The 27,422-nt window shown below is 49.3% G+C and overlaps 2 protein-coding genes across 2 annotated transcripts in view; one reads left to right on the top strand and one right to left on the bottom strand.

The window, feature by feature from the left end:
- Window positions 1-11,999, top strand: part of LOC129823571 (PDZ domain-containing protein GIPC1-like) — a 62,524-nt gene extending 50,525 nt beyond the window's left edge. The window contains exons 3-6 of the mRNA XM_055882409.1: window positions 7,069-7,249; window positions 9,406-9,518; window positions 9,718-9,799; window positions 10,267-11,999. Coding sequence (XP_055738384.1) covers window positions 7,069-7,249; window positions 9,406-9,518; window positions 9,718-9,799; window positions 10,267-10,418 — 528 coding nt within the window. The 3' untranslated portion in view covers window positions 10,419-11,999. The remainder of the gene's footprint in view (window positions 1-7,068; window positions 7,250-9,405; window positions 9,519-9,717; window positions 9,800-10,266) is intronic.
- A 384-nt stretch (window positions 12,000-12,383) lies between these two features.
- Window positions 12,384-27,422, bottom strand: part of txndc12 (thioredoxin domain containing 12 (endoplasmic reticulum)) — a 32,059-nt gene continuing 17,020 nt past the window's right edge. Inside the window, exons 6-7 of the mRNA XM_055882410.1 lie at window positions 13,529-13,612; window positions 12,384-13,398 (exon numbers count right to left, since the gene is read on the bottom strand). Of these exons, the coding sequence (XP_055738385.1) occupies window positions 13,322-13,398; window positions 13,529-13,612 (161 nt within the window). The 3' untranslated portion in view covers window positions 12,384-13,321. The remainder of the gene's footprint in view (window positions 13,399-13,528; window positions 13,613-27,422) is intronic.

The raw sequence follows: 27,422 nt of genomic DNA, 5'->3' as shown, positions 1-27,422 counted from the left end.
AGCTGATTCTGATTGTGGTTCTGTAGGGACCTGGTTGGTCATAAAGCTGATTGTGGTTCTGAAGGGACCTGGTCGGTCATAAAGCTGATTGTGGTTCTGAAGGGACCTGGTCGGTCATAAAGCTGATTCTGATTGTGGTTCTGAAGGGACCTGGTCGGTCATAAAGCTGATTCTGATTGTGGTTCTGTAGGGACCTGGTTGGTCATAAAGCTGATTGTGGTTCTGTAGGGACCTGGTTGGTCATAAAGCTGATTGTGGTTCTGAAGGGACCTGGTTGGTCATAAAGCTGATTCTGATTCTGAAGGGACCTGGTTGGTCATAAAGCTGATTGTGGTTCTGAAGGGACCTAGTTGGTCATAAAGCTGATTCTGGTTCTGAAGGGACCTGGTCGGTCATAAAGCTGATTCTGGTTCTGAAGGGACCTGGTTGGTCATAAAGCTGATTCTGATTGTGGTTCTGTAGGGACCTGGTCGGTCATAAAGATGATTCTGATTGTGGTTCTGAAGGGACCTGGTTGGTCATAAAGCTGATTGTGGTTCTGAAGGGACCTGGTCGGTCATAAAGCTGATTCTGGTTCTGAAGGGACCTGGTTGGTCATAAAGCTGATTCTGGTTCTGAAGGGACCTGGTCGGTCATAAAGCTGATTCTGATTGTGGTTCTGTAGGGACCTGGTCGGTCATAAAGCTGATTCTGATTGTGGTTCTGAAGGGACCTGGTTGGTCATAAAGCTGATTCTGATTCTGGTTCTGAAGGGACCTGGTCGGTCATAAAGCTGATTCTGATTCTGGTTCTGAAGGGACCTGGTTGGTCATAAAGCTGATTGTGGTTCTGAAGGGACCTGGTCGGTCATAAAGCTGATTCTGATTGTGGTTCTGAAGGGACCTGGTCGGTCATAAAGCTGATTCTGATTCTGGTTCTGAAGGGACCTGGTTGGTCATAAAGCTGATTGTGGTTCTGTAGGGACCTGGTCGGTCATAAAGCTGATTGTGGTTCTGTAGGGACCTGGTCGGTCATAAAGCTGATTGTGGTTCTGTAGGGACCTGGTCGGTCATAAAGCTGATTGTGGTTCTGTAGGGACCTGGTCGGTCATAAAGCTGATTGTGGTTCTGTAGGGACCTGGTCGGTCATAAAGCTGATTCTGATTCTGGTTCTGAAGGGACCTGGTTGGTCATAAAGCTGATTGTGGTTCTGTAGGGACCTGGTTGGTCATAAAGCTGATTCTGATTCTGGTTCTGAAGGGACCTGGTTGGTCATAAAGCTGATTGTGGTTCTGTAGGGACCTGGTTGGTCATAAAGCTGATTCTGATTGTGGTTCTGTAGGGACCTGGTCGGTCATAAAGCTGATTGTGGTTCTGTAGGGACCTGGTCGGTCATAAAGCTGATTATGGTTCTGTAGGGACCTGGTTGGTCATAAAGCTGATTCTGATTGTGGTTCTGAAGGGACCTGGTTGGTCATAAAGCTGATTCTGATTGTGGTTCTGAAGGGACCTGGTTGGTCATAAAGCTGATTCTGATTGTGGTTCTGAAGGGACCTGGTCGGTCATAAAGCTGATTCTGATTGTGGTTCTGTAGGGACCTGGTCGGTCATAAAGCTGATTCTGGTTCTGAAGGGACCTGGTCGGTCATAAAGCTGATTCTGATTGTGGTTCTGAAGGGACCTGGTTGGTCATAAAGCTGATTCTGATTGTGGTTCTGAAGGGACCGTGTCGGTCATAAAGCTGATTCTGATTGTGGTTCTGAAGGGACCGTGTCGGTCATAAAGCTGATTCTGGTTCTGAAGGGACCGTGTCGGTCATAAAGCTGATTCTGGTTCTGAAGGGACCGTGTCGGTCATAAAGCTGATTCTGATTGTGGTTCTGAAGGGACCGTGTCGGTCATAAAGCTGATTCTGATTCTGAAGGGACCTGGTTGGTCATAAAGCTGATTCTGGTTCTGAAGGGACCTGGTCGTTCATAAACACTTGGGAGGGACCGTACTAGTTCAGTGAACCTCCTCCCTCTCATTCCTTAACAGAGTCAGCCTGTAATAAGTGGATCATATTCACACAGAACCAAAACCCATCCAGGACAGTGCAGATTATCCTAAATTAGGAGGTAAATCTGCACATATATTTTCTTTATTTCATCTCTTTGAAGCCTTTCAGCTTGTCCTCTTTAGAAACTTGTTGCCTGCTATTTCTTGATGTTTTTAGAGACCTGTCCTATAGATCTTTAATCACCTGTAGGAATAAAAGATCAATTATACCAAGTTCTTAAAACAATTCATTTGTTGGAACTGATTATGGTTAGACAATTGATTCACTGTTTATGGTTCACTGATTATGGTTAGATAATTGATTCACTGATTATGGTTCACAGATCATGGTTCACAGATTATGGTTAGACAATTGATTCACTGATCATGGTTCACAGATCATGGTTCACAGATTATGGTTAGACAATTGATTCACCGATTATGGTTAGACAATTGATTCACTGTTTATGGTTCACTGATTATGGTTAGACAATTGATTCACTGATCATGGTTCACAGATTATGGTTAGACAATTGATTCACCGATTATGGTTAGACAATTTGATTCACTGTTTATGGTTCACTGATTATGGTTAGACAATTGATTCACTGTTTATGGTTCACTGATTATGGTTAGACAATTGATTCACTGTTTATGGTTCACTGATTTATGGTTAGACAATTGATTCACTGATTATGGTTAGACAATTGATTCACTGATTATGGTTAGACAATTGATTCAACGATTATGATTCACTGATTATGGTTAGACAATTGATTCACAGTTTATGATTCACTGATTATGGTTCGGACAATTGATTCACTGATTATGTTTCGGACAATTGATTCACTGATTATGGTAACGCCATTTTTTTGTCCGAAATCAAAGACTTGTGATAATGTCAACATACGTTCTATTTAATTGGGCTTTATTAGCATGGGAAACATACTGTATGTTTTATGTTGCCGAAGCAACTGAAAATAAACAAAACAAAAGTGGGAAGAAACAACTAAACATGAACACATTAACAGTGATAATAACACTCACAAAGGATAAAGGTGTTTCACATGTCATGTTATCTACTGTGTTTTGGTAATATGGAAATAGTTGTAGTAGGAATAGTGGGGGAAATATAAATAAACAGATAAATATTGGTGGTATTTACAATGCTTGTGCTCCACTGGTTGCCCAGTTTTCAAATCTTGTTGCTGTGATGCACATTGCGGTATTTCACCTCACAGATATTGGAGTTTATCAATGTTAGACTTTAAAAAAAATGTTTTTAAGATCTGTGGGAAATACGTGTCTCTAATATGGTCATACCTTTGGCAGGAGGTTAGGAAGTGCAGCTCAGTTTCCAGCTCATTTCTGTGGGCAGCCTTTCTCTTCTCAAGAGCCAGGTCTGCCGATGTTGGCCTCTCTCAATAGCAAGGCTATGCTCATTTAATCTGTACGGGTTCATCTCTCTGTAGGTGAGGGCTTTGTGGTGGAATGCGTGGACATCGCTTTCCTTTTTAGGTGGTTATAGAATTTAACAGCTCTTTTCTGGCATTTTGATAATTAGAGGGTATAGTCCTAATTCTTCTCCGCATGCGAAGGATATTTTGGCAGAATTCTGCATGCAGTCCAAATTGGGTGTTTGTCCCATTTGAGTGAATAATTGGTTGGCGAGTGGACTCCAGACCTCACAACCATGAAGGGGAATGGATTCTAGAACTGATTTAAAATAGAAAGCCCTCATTACATTGTGTCTCAGATCAGCCTTGTGGAAGTTACCTGTGGCATTGATGCCGAGGTAGGTATAATTATTAGGGTCCTCTAGGGAAACTGTATCTAGATAGAATTTTTTATTTGTTGTCCTGGCAACTGGACCTTTTTTGGAACACCATTATTTTTGGTCTTACTGAGATTTACTGTCAGGGCCCGAGGTCTGTCAGGGCCCAGGTCTGTCAGGGCCCAGGTCTGTCAGGACCCCAGGTCTGTCAGGACCCAGGTCTGTCAGGGCCCCAGGTCTGGCAGGACCCAGGTCTGGCAGGGCCCAGGTCTGTCAGGGTCCCAGGTCTGTCAGGACCCCAGGTCTGTCAGGACCCCGGTCTGTCAGGGCCCAGGTCTGTCAGGGCCCCAGGTCTGTCAGGGCCCCAGGTCTGTCAGGGCCCCAGGTCTGTCAGGGACCCAGGTCTGTCAGGCCCCAGGTCTGTCAGGACCCCAGGTCTGTCAGGACCCCGGTCTGTCAGGGCCCAGGTCTGTCAGGGCCCCAGGTCTGTCAGGGCCCCAGGTCTGTCAGGGCCCCAGGTCTGTCAGGGACCCAGGTCTGTCAGGCCCCAGGTCTGTCAGGCCCCAGGTCTGTCAGGGCCCCAGGTCTGGCAGGGACCCAGGTCTGGCAGGGACCCAGGTCTGGCAGGGACCCAGGTCTGGCAGGGACCCAGGTCTGGCAGGACCCAGGTCTGGCAGGGCCCAGGTCTGGCAGGGACCCAGGTCTGGCAGGGACCCAGGTCTGGCAGGGACCCAGGTCTGTCAGGGCCCCAGGTCTGGCAGGGCCCCAGGTCTGTCAGGGCCCCAGGTCTGGCAGGGACCCAGGTCTGTCAGGGCCCCAGGTCTGGCAGGGCCCCAGGTCTGTCAGGGCCCAGGTCTGTCAGGGCCCAGGTCTGTCAGGACCCAGTCTGGCAGGGCCCAGGTCTGGCAGGACCCAGGTCTGGCAGGGCCCAGGTCTGTCAGGGCCCAGGTCTGTCAGGACCCAGGTCTGGCAGAATCTGTGCAGAAGATCTAGGGGCTGCTGTAGGCCCTCCTTAGTTGGGGACAGAAGCACCAGATCATCAGCAAACAGTTAATTTCAGGGTGAGGCAGACTGTTGTAGTGCCTTTGCCAATTAATTTGTGTGTGTGTGTGTGTGTGTGTGTGTGTGTGTGTGTGTGTGTGTGTGTGTGTGTGCACAAACATACACACACAAACACACAGTGCATTCGGAAAGTATTCAGACCCCTTGACTTTTCCCACATTTTGTTACATTACACCCTGGTTTAGGATACTATCAGGACCACAGGCCTTTTTGGGTTGGAGGCTTTGTATTTTGTCCTGTAGTTCATTGAAGGTAATTGAAGGTAATTCTTTTTCCGTAGTGTATTTCTGTATTGTTTTAGTGATTCACCATAGTGAAGGAGTAGACTCAGGTTTTCTGGGTCTCTATGTTTTTGGTTGGACAGGTTTCTCAATTTATTTCTTTAGTTTTTACATTCTTCATCAAAACATTTGTCATTGTTGTTCATTTTCTTAAGTTTTCTGCTATAATATGTTAGCAATGTTAGGTCAAATATAGTGTTCAGGCTTCCTTCTGCTAAGTTTACACCTTCACTATTGCAGGGAAACATTTTGTCCAGGAAGTTCTCTAGGAGGGATTGGATGTTGTTTTTTAATAGCGTGTCGTTTTTTTCAGGCTTTGATAACTCATGGTTGAGTATTGCTCTGTTCCATGTAGACTGTGATTTTGCTGTGGTCTGATAGGGGTGTCAGTGGGCTGACTGTGAGCGCTCTGAGAGACTCTGGGTTGAGGTCAGTGATAAAGTAGTCTACAGTACTACTGCCAAGAGATGAGCTATAGGTGTACCTACCGTAGGAGTTACCTCGAAGCCCACCGTTGACTATGTACATACCCAGTGTCCGACAGAGCTGGCGCAGCGGTCTAAGGCACTGCATCTCAGTGCAAGTGATGTCACTACAGTCCCTGGTTTGAATCCAGGCTGTGTCCCATAGGGCGGTGCACAATTGGCCCAGCGTCATCCGGGTTTGGCCGGGGTAGGCCGTCATTGTGAATAATAATTTGTTCTTAACTGACTTGCCTAGTTAAATAAAGGTTATATATATAAGAAGGAATTGTGACCTGTTTTTGTTGGTTGTTTTGTCATAGTTGTGTCTAGGGGGGGCATATGGGGGAGGGAATGCTGTCACCTCCAGGTAGGTGTTTGTCCCCTTGTGTGCTGTGGGTGTCAGGTTCTTGTCCAGTTCTGGCATTTAGGTCGCCACAGACTAGTTCATGTCCCTGGGTCAGGAAATAGTTGATCTCCCTTCTAGGATGGAGAAGCTGTCTTCATTAAAGGGGATCCTATAGGGGGATTTAGGTAGCATCCAGGAGGACATTTTTCTCTGTTGAGATTATTTCCTTCTTTATTTCTAACCAAATGTAAAATGTTCCTGTTTTGATGAATTGAATAGTGGCTTATGTCTGCTTTATACAAAATTAGCATAACTCTCTCTGCTGTATAGTCTATTCCCTGTTTCACACTTGGTAGTGTGGTGGATGGGACTACCAGCTCTCTGTAACCTAGAGGGAAACCAGTGGGTCCGTCTCCTCTATACCACCCACCTGGTAGTGTGGTGGATGGGACTACCAGCTCTCTGTAACCTAGAGGGAAACCAGTGGGTCCATCTCCTCTATACCACCCACCTGGTAGTGTGGTGGATGGGACTACCAGCTCTCTGTAACCTAGAGGACAACCAGTGGGTCCATCTCCTCTATACCACCCACCTGGTAGTGTGGTGGATGGGACTACCAGCTCCCTGTAACCTAGAGGGCAACCAGTGGGTCCATCTCCTCTATACCACCCACCTGGTAGTGTGGTGGATGGGACTACCAGCTCTCTGTAACCTAGAGGACAACCAGTGGGTCCGTCTCCTCTATACCACCCACCTGGTAGTGTGGTGGATGGGACTACCAGCTCTCTGTAACCTAGAGGGCAACCAGTGGGTCCATCTCCTCTATACCACCCACCTGGTAGTGTGGTGGATGGGACTACCAGCTCTCTGTAACCTAGAGGGCAACCAGTGGGTCCATCTCCTCTATACCACCCACCTGGTAGTGTGGTGGATGGGACTACCAGCTCCCTGTAACCTAGAGGGCAACCAGTGGGTCCATCTCCTCTATACCATGTTTCTTGTAGAATAGCAATGACTGTATTTCTGATTTCTTTGGTGAAGTCCAGGTTCCTGCTCTTAAGGCCAAAGGCAGATGCCCTCTCTCTCTCTCTCTCTCTCCCCCCCCCCCCCCCCCCCCCCCCCCAACAGCGTATCAAGGAGGGCAGTGTGGTGGACAATGTGAAGGTGATCTCTGTCGGAGACCACATAGAGTGCATCAACGGGAAGAACATAGTGGGAACACGTCACTACGAGGTGGCTCGCATGCTGAAGGAGCTGCCGAAGGAGCAGAAGTTCACCCTCAAACTGGTGGAGCCCATGAAGGCCTTCGGTGAGTGACAGGGGATGTTCAGTAACTTTTCTAGAGATTTAAGCTACATTGGCGGCAGGTAACCTAGTGGTTAGAGTGTAGGGGCGGTAGGTAGCCTAGTGGTTAGAGTGTAGAGGTGGCAGGTAACCTAGTGGTTAGAGTGTAGAGGTGGCAGGTAACCTAGTGGTTAGAGTGTAGGGGGAGGCAGGTAGCCTAGTGGTTAGAGTGTAGGGGAGGCAGGTAGCCTAGTGGTTAGAGTGTAGGGAGGCAGGTAGTCTAGTGGTTAGAGTGTAGAGGCGGCAGGTAGCCTGGTGGTTAGAGTGTAGAGGCGGCAGGTAGCCTAGTGGTTAAGAGTGTAGGGGCGGCAGGTAGCCTAGTGGTTAGAGTGTAGAGGCGGCAGGTAGCCTAGTGGTTAGAGTGTAGAGGCGGCAGGTAGCCTAGTGGTTAGAGTGTAGAGGTGGCAGGTAGTCTAGTGGTTAGAGGCAGGTAACCTAGTGGTTAGAGTGTAGAGGCGGCAGGTAACCTAGTGGTTAGAGGCAGGTAACCTAGTGGTTAGAGTGTAGAGGCGGCAGGTAACTTAGTGGTTAGAGTGTAGAGGCGGCAGGTAACCTAGTGGTTAGAGTGTAGAGGCGGCAGGTAACCTAGTGGTTAGAGTGTAGAGGCGGCAGGTAACCTAGTGGTTAGAGTGTAGGGGCGGCAGGTAGCCTAGTGGTTAGAGTGTAGAGGTGGCAGGTAGCCTAGTGGTTAGAGTGTAGGGAGGCAGGTAGTCTAGTGGTTAGAGTGTAGAGGCGGCAGGTAGCCTGGTGGTTAGAGTGTAGAGGCGGCAGGTAGCCTAGTGGTTAGAGTGTAGGGGCGGCAGGTAGCCTAGTGGTTAGAGTGTAGAGGCGGCAGGTAGCCTAGTGGTTAGAGTGTAGAGGCGGCAGGTAGCCTAGTGGTTAGAGTGTAGAGGTGGCAGGTAGTCTAGTGGTTAGAGGCAGGTAACCTAGTGGTTAGAGTGTAGAGGCGGCAGGTAACCTAGTGGTTAGAGGCAGGTAACCTAGTGGTTAGAGTGTAGAGGCGGCAGGTAACTTAGTGGTTAGAGGCAGGTAACTTAGTGGTTAGAGTGTAGAGGCGGCAGGTAACCTAGTGGTTAGAGTGTAGAGGCGGCAGGTAACCTAGTGGTTAGAGTGTAGAGGCGGCAGGTAACCTAGTGGTTAGAGGCAGGTAACCTAGTGGTTAGAGTGTAGAGGTGGCAGGTAACTTAGTGGTTAGAGGCAGGTAACTTAGTGGTTAGAGTGTAGAGGCGGCAGGTAGCCTAATGGTTAGAGTGTAGAGGCGGCAGGTAACCTAGTGGTTAGAGTGTAGAGGCGGCAGGTAACCTAATGGTTAGAGTGTAGAGGCGGCAGGTAACCTAGTGGTTAGAGGCAGGTAACCTAGTGGTTAGAGTGTAGAGGTGGCAGGTAACTTAGTGGTTAGAGGCAGGTAACTTAGTGGTTAGAGTGTAGGGGCGGTAGGTAGTCTAGTGGTTAGAGTGGAGGGGTGGCAGGTAGCCTAGTGGTTAGAGTGTAGAGGCGGCAGGTAGCCTAGTGGTTAGAGTGTAGGGGCGGCAGGTAGAGCCTAGTGGTTAGAGTGTAGAAGCGGCAGGTAGCCTAGTGGTTAGAGGCAGGGTGGCCTAGCGGTTAGAGGCAGGTAACCTAGCGGTTCGAGTGTAGAGGTGGCAGGTAGCCTAGTGGTTAGAGGCAGGTAGCCTAGTGGTTAGAGGCAGGTAGCCTAGTGGTTAGAGGCAGGTGGCCTAGTGGTTAGAGGCAGGTGGCCTAGTGGTTAGAGGCAGGTGGCCTAGTGGTTAGAGGCAGGTGGCCTAGTGGTTAGAGGCAGGTAGCCTAGTGGTTAGAGCGTTGGTCCAGTAACCGAAAGGTTGCTTGATCGAATCCCCAAGCTGTCAAGGTACAAATCTGTCGTTCTACCCCTGAACAAGGCAGTTTAACCCACCGTTCCCTGGTAGGACGTCATTGTAAAATAAGTATTTGTTCTTAACTGACTTGCCTAGTTAAATAAAGATTAAATAACAAATAAAATACAAATGATGAACTGTAGTAGTTGGCCGTTGGTGAGGGCATGGACCTCGGGTAGAGGGGTCTTCAACTGTGTAGGGTGTGCAGGCTTTTATTCTAGCCCAACAAGCGTTTTATTCTGAACAGAGATGCTGGAGCCGAGGTCGAAGGGAGTCAAGCCGGACAGTGACAATAAGTTGGGGACAGGGAGAGGGACTCTGAGACTGCGCGCCAAAGGACCTGCTACCGTCGAGGAAATGGTGAGTGGCTACTTCTGGATCCCGCTGTCGCTAAGACAAGGTCAGTGGGGGGGCGTCCTCTCTCTGGTACTGTCGCTAAGAGAAGGTCAGTGGGGGGGGGGGGGAGTCCTCTCTCTGGTACTGTCGCTAAGAGAAGGTCAGTGGGGGGGGGGGGGGGGGGCGTCCTCTCTCTGGTACTAACACTGTTTCTCCTTTCCAGCCGACAGAGTTTGAGGAGAAAGCGGTGAAGAAGGTGGATGACTTGCTGGAGAGTTACATGGGTATCAGAGATACAGAACTGGGTGAGTAGACAACCCTTTTTAAAATCCAGTTGGATTGGATTTCAGAAGCAGCGTAGGCATATCTCAACTTACGTTAATGTCTAGAAAACCGGGAAAACGATCACAATACACATTTGTTTACTCTAAACAGAAACGTGTCGGTGTAACCGGTGTGAAATGGCTAGCTACTTAGCGATGGTGTGCGCTAATAGCGTTTCAATCGGTGACGTCACTCGCTCTGAGACCTTGAAGTAGTGGTTCCCCTTTGCTCTGCAAGGTTCCGCGGCTTTTGTGGCGCGATGGGTAATGATGCTTCGAGGGTGTCAGTTGTTGATGTGTGCGGAGGGTCCCTGGTTCGAGCCCAGGTTGGGGCGGAAGCTACACTGTTACATTGGTCATGAAGGCAGTTGTTCTAATCTGTGACAACTCCTCTCTCCGTTCCCCCCCCCCCCCCTCCTCTCCTCTCTCCGTTCCCCCCCCCTCTCTAGCGGCGACCATGGTAGAGGTGGGTCGGGACAAGAAGAACCCTGATGAGTTTGCCATGGCTCTGGACGAGGCTCTCGGAGACTTCGCCTTCCCTGACGAGTTTGTGTTCGACGTCTGGGGCGCCATTGGAGATGCCAAACAGGGACGTCTTTAATGTTTTTAACTGATTACCCAGATCACCTAGCCTGGTCCAAGACAGCACAAACACATCTGGGACCAGGCTACCAACCCCTGCTCCAGTGGACAAATATCAGCCAGTAGAGAAAGAGGGGTGGGTTTTGTAAGGGGTGGGAATCACCAGGGACATCACGCGACGACACAACATTATGTATTGCGATTCTGTGATTTTATTCTCAATTTGATGTTTCCGAACATATTGCTCACTAAATGTCTGCTGCAGAAGGACAAGCTAGAGAATGAGGAAATTAGTTTTAAAATAAGTCACTATGTAAAAAAGATAAACACACAAGACAAACTATAGGATGGAAAATACCAGAATTTTTTTTGCGCAGGTACATCCGACTAACGCTAGCTAACACTACCTTTGAAAATGAAAAAAATCGATACTTAAAGGAGTCAAAGCATCTACATAATATTATAATTTTATTCCTCTATTGTTGTTGTTATTGTTATTATTATATACACCCTCGAAGACAGAATCACTTATTGATCAGTCATGTCCCACTCAACCTATTTCTCTGGAATACATCCCAAATGTAAACACTATTCCCTGTATAGTGCACTACATGGAACCCTATTCCCTTTATAGTGCACTACATGGAACCCTATTCCCTTTATAGTGCACTACATGGAACCCAATCCCTTTATAGTGCACTACATGGAACCCTATTCCCTTTATAGTGCACTACATTGAACCCTATTCCCTTTATAGTGCACTATTTGGCACCCTATTCCCTTTATAGTGCACTACATGGAACCCTATTCCCTTTATAGTGCACTACATTGAACCCTATTCCCTTTATAGTGCACTATTTGGCACCCTATTCCCTTTATAGTGCACTACTTGGCACCCTATTCCCTTTATAGTGCACTACTTGTCCTTTTCCACGGGTTACAAACACTACTTCTAATAACTGGTGTGAATTGTAATGTACTAATGATCACATACTACTGTTAATCGTGGCTTTTTTATATTGTGTTTTCAAATGTCGCTGTGGAGTTTTAAACCCCATCAGATCCCCCATCAGAAACAGATGCTGTGCGGTCTTCATATGTCCCAACGCCTCACAGACGACTGTTTTATTTAGACACGACAGAGAAGTCAAACCAATAGTTTGGTTTTTAATCTAGCTATGGAGGGTCCACTTTCCAGCTAACATTCCTTCACTCTTTGTGGCATTTTTTGTTGTTGTACAGGCTGCTTAGTATATAATTATCTTATAATAGATAAATACTTATTTTTGTTTATTTATTTGTTCAAATAAACTTTCATTTATTTTTAAGCTGGAAAATGTTTTATAAAATCTCAAGACAGACGATTGGAATTCGACAGAAATCTTGAAAAGGGTTTTGACTTGTGGCCAATTGCAATTCATAATGTCCGACACTGTCGAAAGAAACTAGTAGATTGAATTGACACAGTAATTAATTCTTACTGTAGTATGTGTATCGAGTTGTTTTTAGAGAGGTTTACTACTGAACACAACTTCAGTGTTTTATGGAAATACTTTAAGGGATCACTGTTAGACAAAAAAAATAAATGTACTATTCTCTAGCTGAGTGTTTGTATTATTCATTAACTACTGAGAAGTCAGATACATATTATTTTCTGTACGTGGCCGAATACCCAGTCAGAGCATGACTAAGGCCGTATCAAATCAAATGTTTTATTTGTCACATGGTTAGCAGATGTTAATGCGAGTGTAGCGAAATGCTTGTTAAGCGTTACGGCGAGATAGAAATGTAAAGGCGACGTCGGAAACCACCTTTTGTTTCTAGGTCACGATTCAGATTGAATATCGACCAAAGTCGCGTTGGATGGATAAAAGCATTTTGCTAAATTTAGTCATTTCCCCACTTGTCCTTATCCAGAGCGACTTGGACGAGCATTGAAGTCGTCATATTGGCGAAGACAAATACTACATTAGCTTCCACCAGGTCATTCCACACAACAAACTTTATTAACACTTGGCTGTGTACATACATGTAAAAAAGAAAATACAGCATGAGAAGACTTATCTCGTGTCCCTTCTATTCTTCACAGAAAGCAGTTTGGTCTCGTCAGAATTATGAGCCGCTTGGGGGTGGTCCACACGAAACCAAATCATTTTTTAGCAATTGAACATTTTGCCCCAGATAAAAATGACTGGATTCAACATTTTATTGATATACTGATTTTAAAAGAAATCCCCCCCCCCCACGGAAAAAAAAGGAGATGGAAATCAAGACCCCTTTGTATACATTGACGGAGCGTTTCAAAAATGAAACGTTGGAAACACGTTAACGTTGAAAAGAGAACTCTTACCGTCTGAAGTCTTGTGTGTAAAAGTGTGTGTGTTTTTTAAATACAGGACGGTTTATGGATACAGGCTGTTCTGTTGATCAACTTCTACAGAGTTGTTATTACGGCCTGTAATTCAACCTCGAATTACACGTCGATACGTGGATCGATTACATCAGAAGTTTACGATTTAAAAAAAAACAAGGTACATGGAGAAGAAACTAAAAACTTCAGCACCTGTGTGTGTCAGATAGACGGTTTGCTTCTGGTTGACCAAGATGGGACTCCCATTCATTCACACTCTCTAGAGGACTATACAGTTGAAACAACTAGAGGATTGTGGAGGTACTGGAACAAATGTAAAACAAACAACAACAAAAAAAGTTGGTTTCTAGACAGTAGGTCAACAGGTTATGGGGTGAGGAAAGAAAGTGGACACGGTTGGAAAGAGAGCCCTGAAATGTGCCTCTACTAGCCTTCAGAGTTCACTAAGCATGTGATAGTGAAGGGACCGAGTGGACACTTCAGGATCGAAGGGTAGTGGAGAAGAAACCCTGCAGCCTTCTCTCTCTCTCCCCCCACCGATCCTACCACCTTTACAGCTCGTCTTCAATGTGGGTCCTGAAGGCATCACCTGTCAACTTCTCCTGAGCTTGTTTCATAGCAGACACAACTATAGACAGACAGACAGACACACACACAGGGGGGAAAAGGAGCAGTCAGAAGATTGACCTAAGCAAGGAACTGCAATGATTCAACCATCATCATCATCATCATCTGAACCTACAATATGGGATTCTCACCTTGGTCTGCGTTGCTGTAAAAAAACTTGTAGTTGGGGTTTCCGTTTTTGTTGGTGATCTCAGGGTGGACTTTACCACTGGGGTCTATGGGGTAGAAAGGAACGTAGAGACAGCGGTTGGGAGCACAGAAAATTAAGAATAAAAACTACCGTTTTAGTAAGCTCTCACAGAATAATATATGTAGAGACCTAGCAACAGTCTCCTGGGGATGTATCCACTACCAGGACTGTAGGGGTTCTTACCTAGCAACAGTATCCTGGGGATGTCTCCACTACCAGGACTGTAGGGGTTCCTACCTAGCAACAGTATCCTGGGGATGTCTCCACTACCAGGACTGTAGGGGTTCCTACCTAGCAACAGTATCCTGGGGATGTCTCCACTACCAGGACTGTAGAGGGGTTAGGGTTCTTACCTAGCAACAGTATCCTGGGGATGTCTCCACCACCAGGACTGTAGATGGGTTAGGGTTCTTACATAGCAACAGTATCCTGGGGATGTCTCCACCACCAGGACTGTAGGGGTTCTTACCTAGCAACAGTCTCCTGGGGATGTCTCCACTACCAGGACTGTAGGGGTTCTTACCTAGCAACAGTATCCTGGGAATGTCTCCACTACCAGGACTGTAGGGGTTCTTACCTAGCAACAGTATCCTGGAGGTGTCTCCAACACCAGGACTGTAGGGGTTCTTACCTAGCAACAGTATCCTGGGGATGTCTCCACCATCAGGACTGTAGGGGTTCTTACCTAGCAACAGTATCCTGGGGATGTATCCACCACCAGGACTGTAGGGGTTCTTACCTAGCAACAGTATCCTGGGAATGTCTCCACCACCAGGACTGTAGGGGTTCTTACCTAGCAACAGTATCCTGGGGATGTCTCCACCACCAGGACTGTAGAGGGGTTAGGGTTCTTACCTAGCAACAGTATCCTGGGGATGTCTCCACCACCATAGGGGTTCTTACCTAGCAACAGTATCCTGGGGATGTCTCCACCACCATAGGGGTTCTTACCTAGCAACAGTATCCTGGGGATGTATCCACCATCAGGACTGTAGGGGTTAGGGTTCTTACCTAGCAACAGTATCCTGGGGATGTATCCACCATCAGGACTGTAGGGGTTCTTACCTAGCAACAGTATCCTGGGGATGTCTCCACTACCAGGACTGTAGGGGTTCTTACCTAGCAACAGTATCCTGGAGATGTCTCCACCACCAGGACTGTAGGGGTTCTTACCTAGCAACAGTCTCCTGGGGATGTCTCCACTACCAGGACTGTAGGGGTTCTTACCTAGCAACAGTATCCTGGGGATGTCTCCACCATCAGGACTGTAGGGGTTCTTACCTAGCAACAGTATCCTGGGAATGTCTCCACCACCAGGACTGTAGGGGTTCTTACCTAGCAACAGTATCCTGGGGATGTCTCCACCACCAGGACTGTAGGGGTTCTTACCTAGCAACAGTATCCTGGGGATGTCTCCACCACCAGGACTGTAGGGGTTCTTACCTAGCAACAGTATCCTGGGGATGTCTCCACCACCAGGACTGTAGGGGTTCTTACCTAGCAACAGTATCCTGGGGATGTCTCCACCATCAGGACTGTAGGGGTTCTTACCTAGCAACAGTATCCTGGGGATGTCTCCACCACCAGGACTGTAGGGGTTCTTACCTAGCAACAGTATCCTGGAGATGTCTCCACCACCAGGACTGTAGGGGTTAGGGTTCTTACCTAGCAACAGTATCCTGGAGATGTCTCCACCACCAGGACTGTAGGGGTTCTTACCTAGCAACAGTATCCTGGGGATGTCTCCACCATCAGGACTGTAGGGGTTCTTACCTAGCAACAGTATCCTGGGGATGTCTCCACCACCAGGACTGTAGGGGTTCTTACCTAGCAACAGTATCCTGGGGATGTCTCCATTACCAGGACTGTAGGGGTTCTTACCTAGCAACAGTCTCCTGGAGATGTCTCCACCACCAGGACTGTAGGGGTTCTTACCTAGCAACAGTATCCTGGGAATGTCTCCACCACCAGGACTGTAGGGGTTCTTACCTAGCAACAGTCTCCTGGGGATGTCTCCACCACCAGGACTGTAGGGGTCCTTACCTAGCAACAGTATCCTGGGAATGTCTCCACCATCAGGACTGTAGGGGTTAGGGTTCTTACCTAGCAACAGTATCCTGGGGATGTCACCACCACCAGGACTGTAGGGGTTCTTACCTAGCAACAGTATCCTGGGAATGTCTCCACCATCAGGACTGTAGGGGTTCTTACCTAGCAACAGTATCCTGGGAATGTCTCCACCATCAGGACTATAGGGGTTCTTACCTAGCAACAGTATCCTGGGAATGTCTCCACTACCAGGACTGTAGGGGTTCTTACCTAGCAACAGTATCCTGGGAATGTCTCCACTACCAGGACTGTAGAGGGGTTAGGGTTCTTACCTAGCAACAGTATCCTGGGGATGTCTCCACCACCAGGACTGTAGAGGGGTTAGGGTTCTTACATAGCAACAGTATCCTGGGGATGTCTCCACCACCAGGACTGTAGGGGTTCTTACCTAGCAACAGTCTCCTGGGGATGTCTCCACTACCAGGACTGTAGGGGTTCTTACCTAGCAACAGTATCCTGGGAATGTCTCCACTACCAGGACTGTAGGGGTTCTTACCTAGCAACAGTATCCTGGAGGTGTCTCCACCACCAGGACTGTAGGGGTTCTTACCTAGCAACAGTATCCTGGGGATGTCTCCACCATCAGGACTGTAGGGGTTCTTACCTAGCAACAGTATCCTGGGGATGTATCCACCACCAGGACTGTAGGGGTTCTTACCTAGCAACAGTATCCTGGGAATGTCTCCACCACCAGGACTGTAGGGGTTCTTACCTAGCAACAGTATCCTGGGGATGTCTCCACCACCAGGACTGTAGAGGGGTTAGGGTTCTTACCTAGCAACAGTATCCTGGGGATGTCTCCACCACCATAGGGGTTCTTACCTAGCAACAGTATCCTGGGGATGTCTCCACCACCATAGGGGTTCTTACCTAGCAACAGTATCCTGGGGATGTATCCACCATCAGGACTGTAGGGGTTAGGGTTCTTACCTAGCAACAGTATCCTGGGGATGTATCCACCATCAGGACTGTAGGGGTTCTTACCTAGCAACAGTATCCTGGGGATGTCTCCACTACCAGGACTGTAGGGGTTCTTACCTAGCAACAGTATCCTGGAGATGTCTCCACCACCAGGACTGTAGGGGTTCTTACCTAGCAACAGTATCCTGGGGATGTCTCCACCACCAGGACTGTAGGGGTTCTTACCTAGCAACAGTATCCTGGAGATGTCTCCACCACCAGGACTGTAGGGGTTAGGGTTCTTACCTAGCAACAGTATCCTGGAGATGTCTCCACCACCAGGACTGTAGGGGTTCTTACCTAGCAACAGTATCCTGGGGATGTCTCCACCATCAGGACTGTAGGGGTTCTTACCTAGCAACAGTATCCTGGGGATGTCTCCACCACCAGGACTGTAGGGGTTCTTACCTAGCAACAGTATCCTGGGGATGTCTCCATTACCAGGACTGTAGGGGTTCTTACCTAGCAACAGTCTCCTGGAGATGTCTCCACCACCAGGACTGTAGGGGTTCTTACCTAGCAACAGTATCCTGGGAATGTCTCCACCACCAGGACTGTAGGGGTTCTTACCTAGCAACAGTCTCCTGGGGATGTCTCCACCACCAGGACTGTAGGGGTCCTTACCTAGCAACAGTATCCTGGGAATGTCTCCACCATCAGGACTGTAGGGGTTAGGGTTCTTACCTAGCAACAGTATCCTGGGGATGTCTCCACCACCAGGACTGTAGGGGTTCTTACCTAGCAACAGTATCCTGGGAATGTCTCCACTACCAGGACTGTAGGGGTTCCTACCTAGCAACAGTATCCTGGGGATGTCTCCACTACCAGGACTGTAGGGGTTCCTACCTAGCAACAGTATCCTGGGGATGTCTCCACTACCAGGACTGTAGAGGGGTTAGGGTTCTTACCTAGCAACAGTATCCTGGGGATGTCTCCACCACCAGGACTGTAGAGGGGTTAGGGTTCTTACATAGCAACAGTATCCTGGGGATGTCTCCACCACCAGGACTGTAGGGGTTCTTACCTAGCAACAGTCTCCTGGGGATGTCTCCACTACCAGGACTGTAGGGGTTCTTACCTAGCAACAGTATCCTGGGAATGTCTCCACTACCAGGACTGTAGGGGTTCTTACCTAGCAACAGTATCCTGGAGGTGTCTCCAACACCAGGACTGTAGGGGTTCTTACCTAGCAACAGTATCCTGGGGATGTCTCCACCATCAGGACTGTAGGGGTTCTTACCTAGCAACAGTATCCTGGGGATGTATCCACCACCAGGACTGTAGGGGTTCTTACCTAGCAACAGTATCCTGGGAATGTCTCCACCACCAGGACTGTAGGGGTTCTTACCTAGCAACAGTATCCTGGGGATGTCTCCACCACCAGGACTGTAGAGGGGTTAGGGTTCTTACCTAGCAACAGTATCCTGGGGATGTCTCCACCACCATAGGGGTTCTTACCTAGCAACAGTATCCTGGGGATGTCTCCACCACCATAGGGGTTCTTACCTAGCAACAGTATCCTGGGGATGTATCCACCATCAGGACTGTAGGGGTTAGGGTTCTTACCTAGCAACAGTATCCTGGGGATGTATCCACCATCAGGACTGTAGGGGTTCTTACCTAGCAACAGTATCCTGGGGATGTCTCCACTACCAGGACTGTAGGGGTTCTTACCTAGCAACAGTATCCTGGAGATGTCTCCACCACCAGGACTGTAGGGGTTCTTACCTAGCAACAGTCTCCTGGGGATGTCTCCACTACCAGGACTGTAGGGGTTCTTACCTAGCAACAGTATCCTGGGGATGTCTCCACCATCAGGACTGTAGGGGTTCTTACCTAGCAACAGTATCCTGGGAATGTCTCCACCACCAGGACTGTAGGGGTTCTTACCTAGCAACAGTATCCTGGGGATGTCTCCACCACCAGGACTGTAGGGGTTCTTACCTAGCAACAGTATCCTGGGGATGTCTCCACCACCAGGACTGTAGGGGTTCTTACCTAGCAACAGTATCCTGGGGATGTCTCCACCACCAGGACTGTAGGGGTTCTTACCTAGCAACAGTATCCTGGGGATGTCTCCACCATCAGGACTGTAGGGGTTCTTACCTAGCAACAGTATCCTGGGGATGTCTCCACCACCAGGACTGTAGGGGTTCTTACCTAGCAACAGTATCCTGGAGATGTCTCCACCACCAGGACTGTAGGGGTTAGGGTTCTTACCTAGCAACAGTATCCTGGAGATGTCTCCACCACCAGGACTGTAGGGGTTCTTACCTAGCAACAGTATCCTGGGGATGTCTCCACCATCAGGACTGTAGGGGTTCTTACCTAGCAACAGTATCCTGGGGATGTCTCCACCACCAGGACTGTAGGGGTTCTTACCTAGCAACAGTATCCTGGGGATGTCTCCATTACCAGGACTGTAGGGGTTCTTACCTAGCAACAGTCTCCTGGAGATGTCTCCACCACCAGGACTGTAGGGGTTCTTACCTAGCAACAGTATCCTGGGAATGTCTCCACCACCAGGACTGTAGGGGTTCTTACCTAGCAACAGTCTCCTGGGGATGTCTCCACCACCAGGACTGTAGGGGTCCTTACCTAGCAACAGTATCCTGGGAATGTCTCCACCATCAGGACTGTAGGGGTTAGGGTTCTTACCTAGCAACAGTATCCTGGGGATGTCTCCACCACCAGGACTGTAGGGGTTCTTACCTAGCAACAGTATCCTGGGAATGTCTCCACCATCAGGACTGTAGGGGTTCTTACCTAGCAACAGTATCCTGGGAATGTCTCCACCATCAGGACTATAGGGGTTCTTACCTAGCAACAGTATCCTGGGGATGTATCCACCACCAGGACTGTAGGGGTTCTTACCTAGCAACAGTATCCTGGGAATGTCTCCACCATCAGGACTGTAGGGGTTAGGGTTCTTACCTAGCAACAGTATCCTGAGGATGTCTCCACCACCAGGACTGTAGGGGTTCTTACCTAGCAACAGTATCCTGGGGATGTCTCCACCATCAGTACTGTAGGGGTTCTTACCTAGCAACAGTCTCCTGGGAATGTCTCCACTACCAGGACTGTAGGGGTTCTTACCTAGCAACAGTATCCTGGGGATGTCTCCACTACCAGGACTGTAGAGGGGTTAGGGTTCTTACCTAGCAACAGTATCCTGGGGATGTCTCCACCACCAGGACTGTAGAGGGGTTAGGGTTCTTACATAGCAACAGTATCCTGGGGATGTCTCCACCACCAGGACTGTAGGGGTTCTTACCTAGCAACAGTCTCCTGGGGATGTCTCCACTACCAGGACTGTAGGGGTTCTTACCTAGCAACAGTATCCTGGGAATGTCTCCACTACCAGGACTGTAGGGGTTCTTACCTAGCAACAGTATCCTGGAGGTGTCTCCACCACCAGGACTGTAGGGGTTCTTACCTAGCAACAGTATCCTGGGGATGTCTCCACCATCAGGACTGTAGGGGTTCTTACCTAGCAACAGTATCCTGGGGATGTATCCACCACCAGGACTGTAGGGGTTCTTACCTAGCAACAGTATCCTGGGAATGTCTCCACCACCAGGACTGTAGGGGTTCTTACCTAGCAACAGTATCCTGGGGATGTCTCCACCACCAGGACTGTAGAGGGGTTAGGGTTCTTACCTAGCAACAGTATCCTGGGGATGTCTCCACCACCATAGGGGTTCTTACCTAGCAACAGTATCCTGGGGATGTCTCCACCACCATAGGGGTTCTTACCTAGCAACAGTATCCTGGGGATGTATCCACCATCAGGACTGTAGGGGTTAGGGTTCTTACCTAGCAACAGTATCCTGGGGATGTATCCACCATCAGGACTGTAGGGGTTCTTACCTAGCAACAGTATCCTGGGGATGTCTCCACTACCAGGACTGTAGGGGTTCTTACCTAGCAACAGTATCCTGGAGATGTCTCCACCACCAGGACTGTAGGGGTTCTTACCTAGCAACAGTATCCTGGGGATGTCTCCACCACCAGGACTGTAGGGGTTCTTACCTAGCAACAGTATCCTGGAGATGTCTCCACCACCAGGACTGTAGGGGTTAGGGTTCTTACCTAGCAACAGTATCCTGGAGATGTCTCCACCACCAGGACTGTAGGGGTTCTTACCTAGCAACAGTATCCTGGGGATGTCTCCACCATCAGGACTGTAGGGGTTCTTACCTAGCAACAGTATCCTGGGGATGTCTCCACCACCAGGACTGTAGGGGTTCTTACCTAGCAACAGTATCCTGGGGATGTCTCCATTACCAGGACTGTAGGGGTTCTTACCTAGCAACAGTCTCCTGGAGATGTCTCCACCACCAGGACTGTAGGGGTTCTTACCTAGCAACAGTATCCTGGGAATGTCTCCACCACCAGGACTGTAGGGGTTCTTACCTAGCAACAGTCTCCTGGGGATGTCTCCACCACCAGGACTGTAGGGGTCCTTACCTAGCAACAGTATCCTGGGAATGTCTCCACCATCAGGACTGTAGGGGTTAGGGTTCTTACCTAGCAACAGTATCCTGGGGATGTCTCCACCACCAGGACTGTAGGGGTTCTTACCTAGCAACAGTATCCTGGGAATGTCTCCACCATCAGGACTGTAGGGGTTCTTACCTAGCAACAGTATCCTGGGAATGTCTCCACCATCAGGACTATAGGGGTTCTTACCTAGCAACAGTATCCTGGGGATGTATCCACCACCAGGACTGTAGGGGTTCTTACCTAGCAACAGTATCCTGGGAATGTCTCCACCATCAGGACTGTAGGGGTTAGGGTTCTTACCTAGCAACAGTATCCTGAGGATGTCTCCACCACCAGGACTGTAGGGGTTCTTACCTAGCAACAGTATCCTGGGGATGTCTCCACCATCAGTACTGTAGGGGTTCTTACCTAGCAACAGTCTCCTGGGAATGTCTCCACTACCAGGACTGTAGGGGTTCTTACCTAGCAACAGTATCCTGGGGATGTCTCCACTACCAGGACTGTAGAGGGGTTAGGGTTCTTACCTAGCAACAGTATCCTGGGGATGTCTCCACCACCAGGACTGTAGAGGGGTTAGGGTTCTTACATAGCAACAGTATCCTGGGGATGTCTCCACCACCAGGACTGTAGGGGTTCTTACCTAGCAACAGTCTCCTGGGGATGTCTCCACTACCAGGACTGTAGGGGTTCTTACCTAGCAACAGTATCCTGGGAATGTCTCCACTACCAGGACTGTAGGGGTTCTTACCTAGCAACAGTATCCTGGAGGTGTCTCCACCACCAGGACTGTAGGGGTTCTTACCTAGCAACAGTATCCTGGGGATGTCTCCACCATCAGGACTGTAGGGGTTCTTACCTAGCAACAGTATCCTGGGGATGTATCCACCACCAGGACTGTAGGGGTTCTTACCTAGCAACAGTATCCTGGGAATGTCTCCACCACCAGGACTGTAGGGGTTCTTACCTAGCAACAGTATCCTGGGGATGTCTCCACCACCAGGACTGTAGAGGGGTTAGGGTTCTTACCTAGCAACAGTATCCTGGGGATGTCTCCACCACCATAGGGGTTCTTACCTAGCAACAGTATCCTGGGGATGTCTCCACCACCATAGGGGTTCTTACCTAGCAACAGTATCCTGGGGATGTATCCACCATCAGGACTGTAGGGGTTAGGGTTCTTACCTAGCAACAGTATCCTGGGGATGTATCCACCATCAGGACTGTAGGGGTTCTTACCTAGCAACAGTATCCTGGGGATGTCTCCACTACCAGGACTGTAGGGGTTCTTACCTAGCAACAGTATCCTGGAGATGTCTCCACCACCAGGACTGTAGGGGTTCTTACCTAGCAACAGTCTCCTGGGGATGTCTCCACTACCAGGACTGTAGGGGTTCTTACCTAGCAACAGTATCCTGGGGATGTCTCCACCATCAGGACTGTAGGGGTTCTTACCTAGCAACAGTATCCTGGGAATGTCTCCACCACCAGGACTGTAGGGGTTCTTACCTAGCAACAGTATCCTGGGGATGTCTCCACCATCAGGACTGTAGGGGTTCTTACCTAGCAACAGTATCCTGGGGATGTCTCCACCACCAGGACTGTAGGGGTTCTTACCTAGCAACAGTATCCTGGGGATGTCTCCATTACCAGGACTGTAGGGGTTCTTACCTAGCAACAGTCTCCTGGAGATGTCTCCACCACCAGGACTGTAGGGGTTCTTACCTAGCAACAGTATCCTGGGAATGTCTCCACCACCAGGACTGTAGGGGTTCTTACCTAGCAACAGTCTCCTGGGGATGTCTCCACCACCAGGACTGTAGGGGTCCTTACCTAGCAACAGTATCCTGGGAATGTCTCCACCATCAGGACTGTAGGGGTTAGGGTTCTTACCTAGCAACAGTATCCTGGGGATGTCTCCACCACCAGGACTGTAGGGGTTCTTACCTAGCAACAGTATCCTGGGAATGTCTCCACCATCAGGACTGTAGGGGTTCTTACCTAGCAACAGTATCCTGGGAATGTCTCCACCATCAGGACTATAGGGGTTCTTACCTAGCAACAGTATCCTGGGGATGTATCCACCACCAGGACTGTAGGGGTTCTTACCTAGCAACAGTATCCTGGGAATGTCTCCACCATCAGGACTGTAGGGGTTAGGGTTCTTACCTAGCAACAGTATCCTGAGGATGTCTCCACCACCAGGACTGTAGGGGTTCTTACCTAGCAACAGTATCCTGGGGATGTCTCCACCATCAGTACTGTAGGGGTTCTTACCTAGCAACAGTCTCCTGGGAATGTCTCCACTACCAGGACTGTAGGGGTTCTTACCTAGCAACAGTATCCTGGGGATGTCTCCACTACCAGGACTGTAGAGGGGTTAGGGTTCTTACCTAGCAACAGTATCCTGGGGATGTCTCCACCACCAGGACTGTAGAGGGGTTAGGGTTCTTACATAGCAACAGTCTCCTGGGGATGTCTCCACTACCAGGACTGTAGGGGTTCTTACCTAGCAACAGTATCCTGGGAATGTCTCCACTACCAGGACTGTAGGGGTTCTTACCTAGCAACAGTATCCTGGAGGTGTCTCCACCACCAGGACTGTAGGGGTTCTTACCTAGCAACAGTATCCTGGGGATGTCTCCACCATCAGGACTGTAGGGGTTCTTACCTAGCAACAGTATCCTGGGGATGTATCCACCACCAGGACTGTAGGGGTTCTTACCTAGCAACAGTATCCTGGGAATGTCTCCACCACCAGGACTGTAGGGGTTCTTACCTAGCAACAGTATCCTGGGGATGTCTCCACCACCAGGACTGTAGAGGGGTTAGGGTTCTTACCTAGCAACAGTATCCTGGGGATGTCTCCACCACCATAGGGGTTCTTACCTAGCAACAGTATCCTGGGGATGTCTCCACCACCATAGGGGTTCTTACCTAGCAACAGTATCCTGGGGATGTATCCACCATCAGGACTGTAGGGGTTAGGGTTCTTACCTAGCAACAGTATCCTGGGGATGTATCCACCATCAGGACTGTAGGGGTTCTTACCTAGCAACAGTATCCTGGGGATGTCTCCACTACCAGGACTGTAGGGGTTCTTACCTAGCAACAGTATCCTGGAGATGTCTCCACCACCAGGACTGTAGGGGTTCTTACCTAGCAACAGTATCCTGGGGATGTCTCCACCACCAGGACTGTAGGGGTTCTTACCTAGCAACAGTATCCTGGAGATGTCTCCACCACCAGGACTGTAGGGGTTAGGGTTCTTACCTAGCAACAGTATCCTGGAGATGTCTCCACCACCAGGACTGTAGGGGTTCTTACCTAGCAACAGTATCCTGGGGATGTCTCCACCATCAGGACTGTAGGGGTTCTTACCTAGCAACAGTATCCTGGGGATGTCTCCACCACCAGGACTGTAGGGGTTCTTACCTAGCAACAGTATCCTGGGGATGTCTCCATTACCAGGACTGTAGGGGTTCTTACCTAGCAACAGTCTCCTGGAGATGTCTCCACCACCAGGACTGTAGGGGTTCTTACCTAGCAACAGTATCCTGGGAATGTCTCCACCACCAGGACTGTAGGGGTTCTTACCTAGCAACAGTCTCCTGGGGATGTCTCCACCACCAGGACTGTAGGGGTCCTTACCTAGCAACAGTATCCTGGGAATGTCTCCACCATCAGGACTGTAGGGGTTAGGGTTCTTACCTAGCAACAGTATCCTGGGGATGTCTCCACCACCAGGACTGTAGGGGTTCTTACCTAGCAACAGTATCCTGGGAATGTCTCCACCATCAGGACTGTAGGGGTTCTTACCTAGCAACAGTATCCTGGGAATGTCTCCACCATCAGGACTATAGGGGTTCTTACCTAGCAACAGTATCCTGGGGATGTATCCACCACCAGGACTGTAGGGGTTCTTACCTAGCAACAGTATCCTGGGAATGTCTCCACCATCAGGACTGTAGGGGTTAGGGTTCTTACCTAGCAACAGTATCCTGAGGATGTCTCCACCACCAGGACTGTAGGGGTTCTTACCTAGCAACAGTATCCTGGGGATGTCTCCACCATCAGTACTGTAGGGGTTCTTACCTAGCAACAGTCTCCTGGGAATGTCTCCACTACCAGGACTGTAGGGGTTCTTACCTAGCAACAGTATCCTGGGGATGTCTCCACTACCAGGACTGTAGAGGGGTTAGGGTTCTTACCTAGCAACAGTATCCTGGGGATGTCTCCACCACCAGGACTGTAGAGGGGTTAGGGTTCTTACATAGCAACAGTATCCTGGGGATGTCTCCACCACCAGGACTGTAGGGGTTCTTACCTAGCAACAGTCTCCTGGGGATGTCTCCACTACCAGGACTGTAGGGGTTCTTACCTAGCAACAGTATCCTGGGAATGTCTCCACTACCAGGACTGTAGGGGTTCTTACCTAGCAACAGTATCCTGGAGGTGTCTCCACCACCAGGACTGTAGGGGTTCTTACCTAGCAACAGTATCCTGGGGATGTCTCCACCATCAGGACTGTAGGGGTTCTTACCTAGCAACAGTATCCTGGGGATGTATCCACCACCAGGACTGTAGGGGTTCTTACCTAGCAACAGTATCCTGGGAATGTCTCCACCACCAGGACTGTAGGGGTTCTTACCTAGCAACAGTATCCTGGGGATGTCTCCACCACCAGGACTGTAGAGGGGTTAGGGTTCTTACCTAGCAACAGTATCCTGGGGATGTCTCCACCACCATAGGGGTTCTTACCTAGCAACAGTATCCTGGGGATGTCTCCACCACCATAGGGGTTCTTACCTAGCAACAGTATCCTGGGGATGTATCCACCATCAGGACTGTAGGGGTTAGGGTTCTTACCTAGCAACAGTATCCTGGGGATGTATCCACCATCAGGACTGTAGGGGTTCTTACCTAGCAACAGTATCCTGGGGATGTCTCCACTACCAGGACTGTAGGGGTTCTTACCTAGCAACAGTATCCTGGAGATGTCTCCACCACCAGGACTGTAGGGGTTCTTACCTAGCAACAGTCTCCTGGGGATGTCTCCACTACCAGGACTGTAGGGGTTCTTACCTAGCAACAGTATCCTGGGGATGTCTCCACCATCAGGACTGTAGGGGTTCTTACCTAGCAACAGTATCCTGGGAATGTCTCCACCACCAGGACTGTAGGGGTTCTTACCTAGCAACAGTATCCTGGGGATGTCTCCACCATCAGGACTGTAGGGGTTCTTACCTAGCAACAGTATCCTGGGGATGTCTCCACCACCAGGACTGTAGGGGTTCTTACCTAGCAACAGTATCCTGGGGATGTCTCCATTACCAGGACTGTAGGGGTTCTTACCTAGCAACAGTCTCCTGGAGATGTCTCCACCACCAGGACTGTAGGGGTTCTTACCTAGCAACAGTATCCTGGGAATGTCTCCACCACCAGGACTGTAGGGGTTCTTACCTAGCAACAGTCTCCTGGGGATGTCTCCACCACCAGGACTGTAGGGGTCCTTACCTAGCAACAGTATCCTGGGAATGTCTCCACCATCAGGACTGTAGGGGTTAGGGTTCTTACCTAGCAACAGTATCCTGGGGATGTATCCACCACCAGGACTGTAGGGGTTCTTACCTAGCAACAGTATCCTGGGAATGTCTCCACCATCAGGACTGTAGGGGTTCTTACCTAGCAACAGTATCCTGGGAATGTCTCCACCATCAGGACTATAGGGGTTCTTACCTAGCAACAGTATCCTGGGGATGTATCCACCACCAGGACTGTAGGGGTTCTTACCTAGCAACAGTATCCTGGGAATGTCTCCACCATCAGGACTGTAGGGGTTAGGGTTCTTACCTAGCAACAGTATCCTGAGGATGTCTCCACCACCAGGACTGTAGGGGTTCTTACCTAGCAACAGTATCCTGGGGATGTCTCCACCATCAGTACTGTAGGGGTTCTTACCTAGCAACAGTCTCCTGGGAATGTCTCCACTACCAGGACTGTAGGGGTTCTTACCTAGCAACAGTATCCTGGGGATGTCTCCACTACCAGGACTGTAGAGGGGTTAGGGTTCTTACCTAGCAACAGTATCCTGGGGATGTCTCCACCACCAGGACTGTAGAGGGGTTAGGGTTCTTACATAGCAACAGTATCCTGGGGATGTCTCCACCACCAGGACTGTAGGGGTTCTTACCTAGCAACAGTCTCCTGGGGATGTCTCCACTACCAGGACTGTAGGGGTTCTTACCTAGCAACAGTATCCT

The sequence above is a fragment of the Salvelinus fontinalis genome, chromosome 26 (genome assembly GCF_029448725.1).
Source record: "Salvelinus fontinalis isolate EN_2023a chromosome 26, ASM2944872v1, whole genome shotgun sequence".
Taxonomy (NCBI): domain Eukaryota; kingdom Metazoa; phylum Chordata; class Actinopteri; order Salmoniformes; family Salmonidae; genus Salvelinus; species Salvelinus fontinalis.
This window is presented reverse-complemented; position numbering and strand designations above follow the sequence as displayed.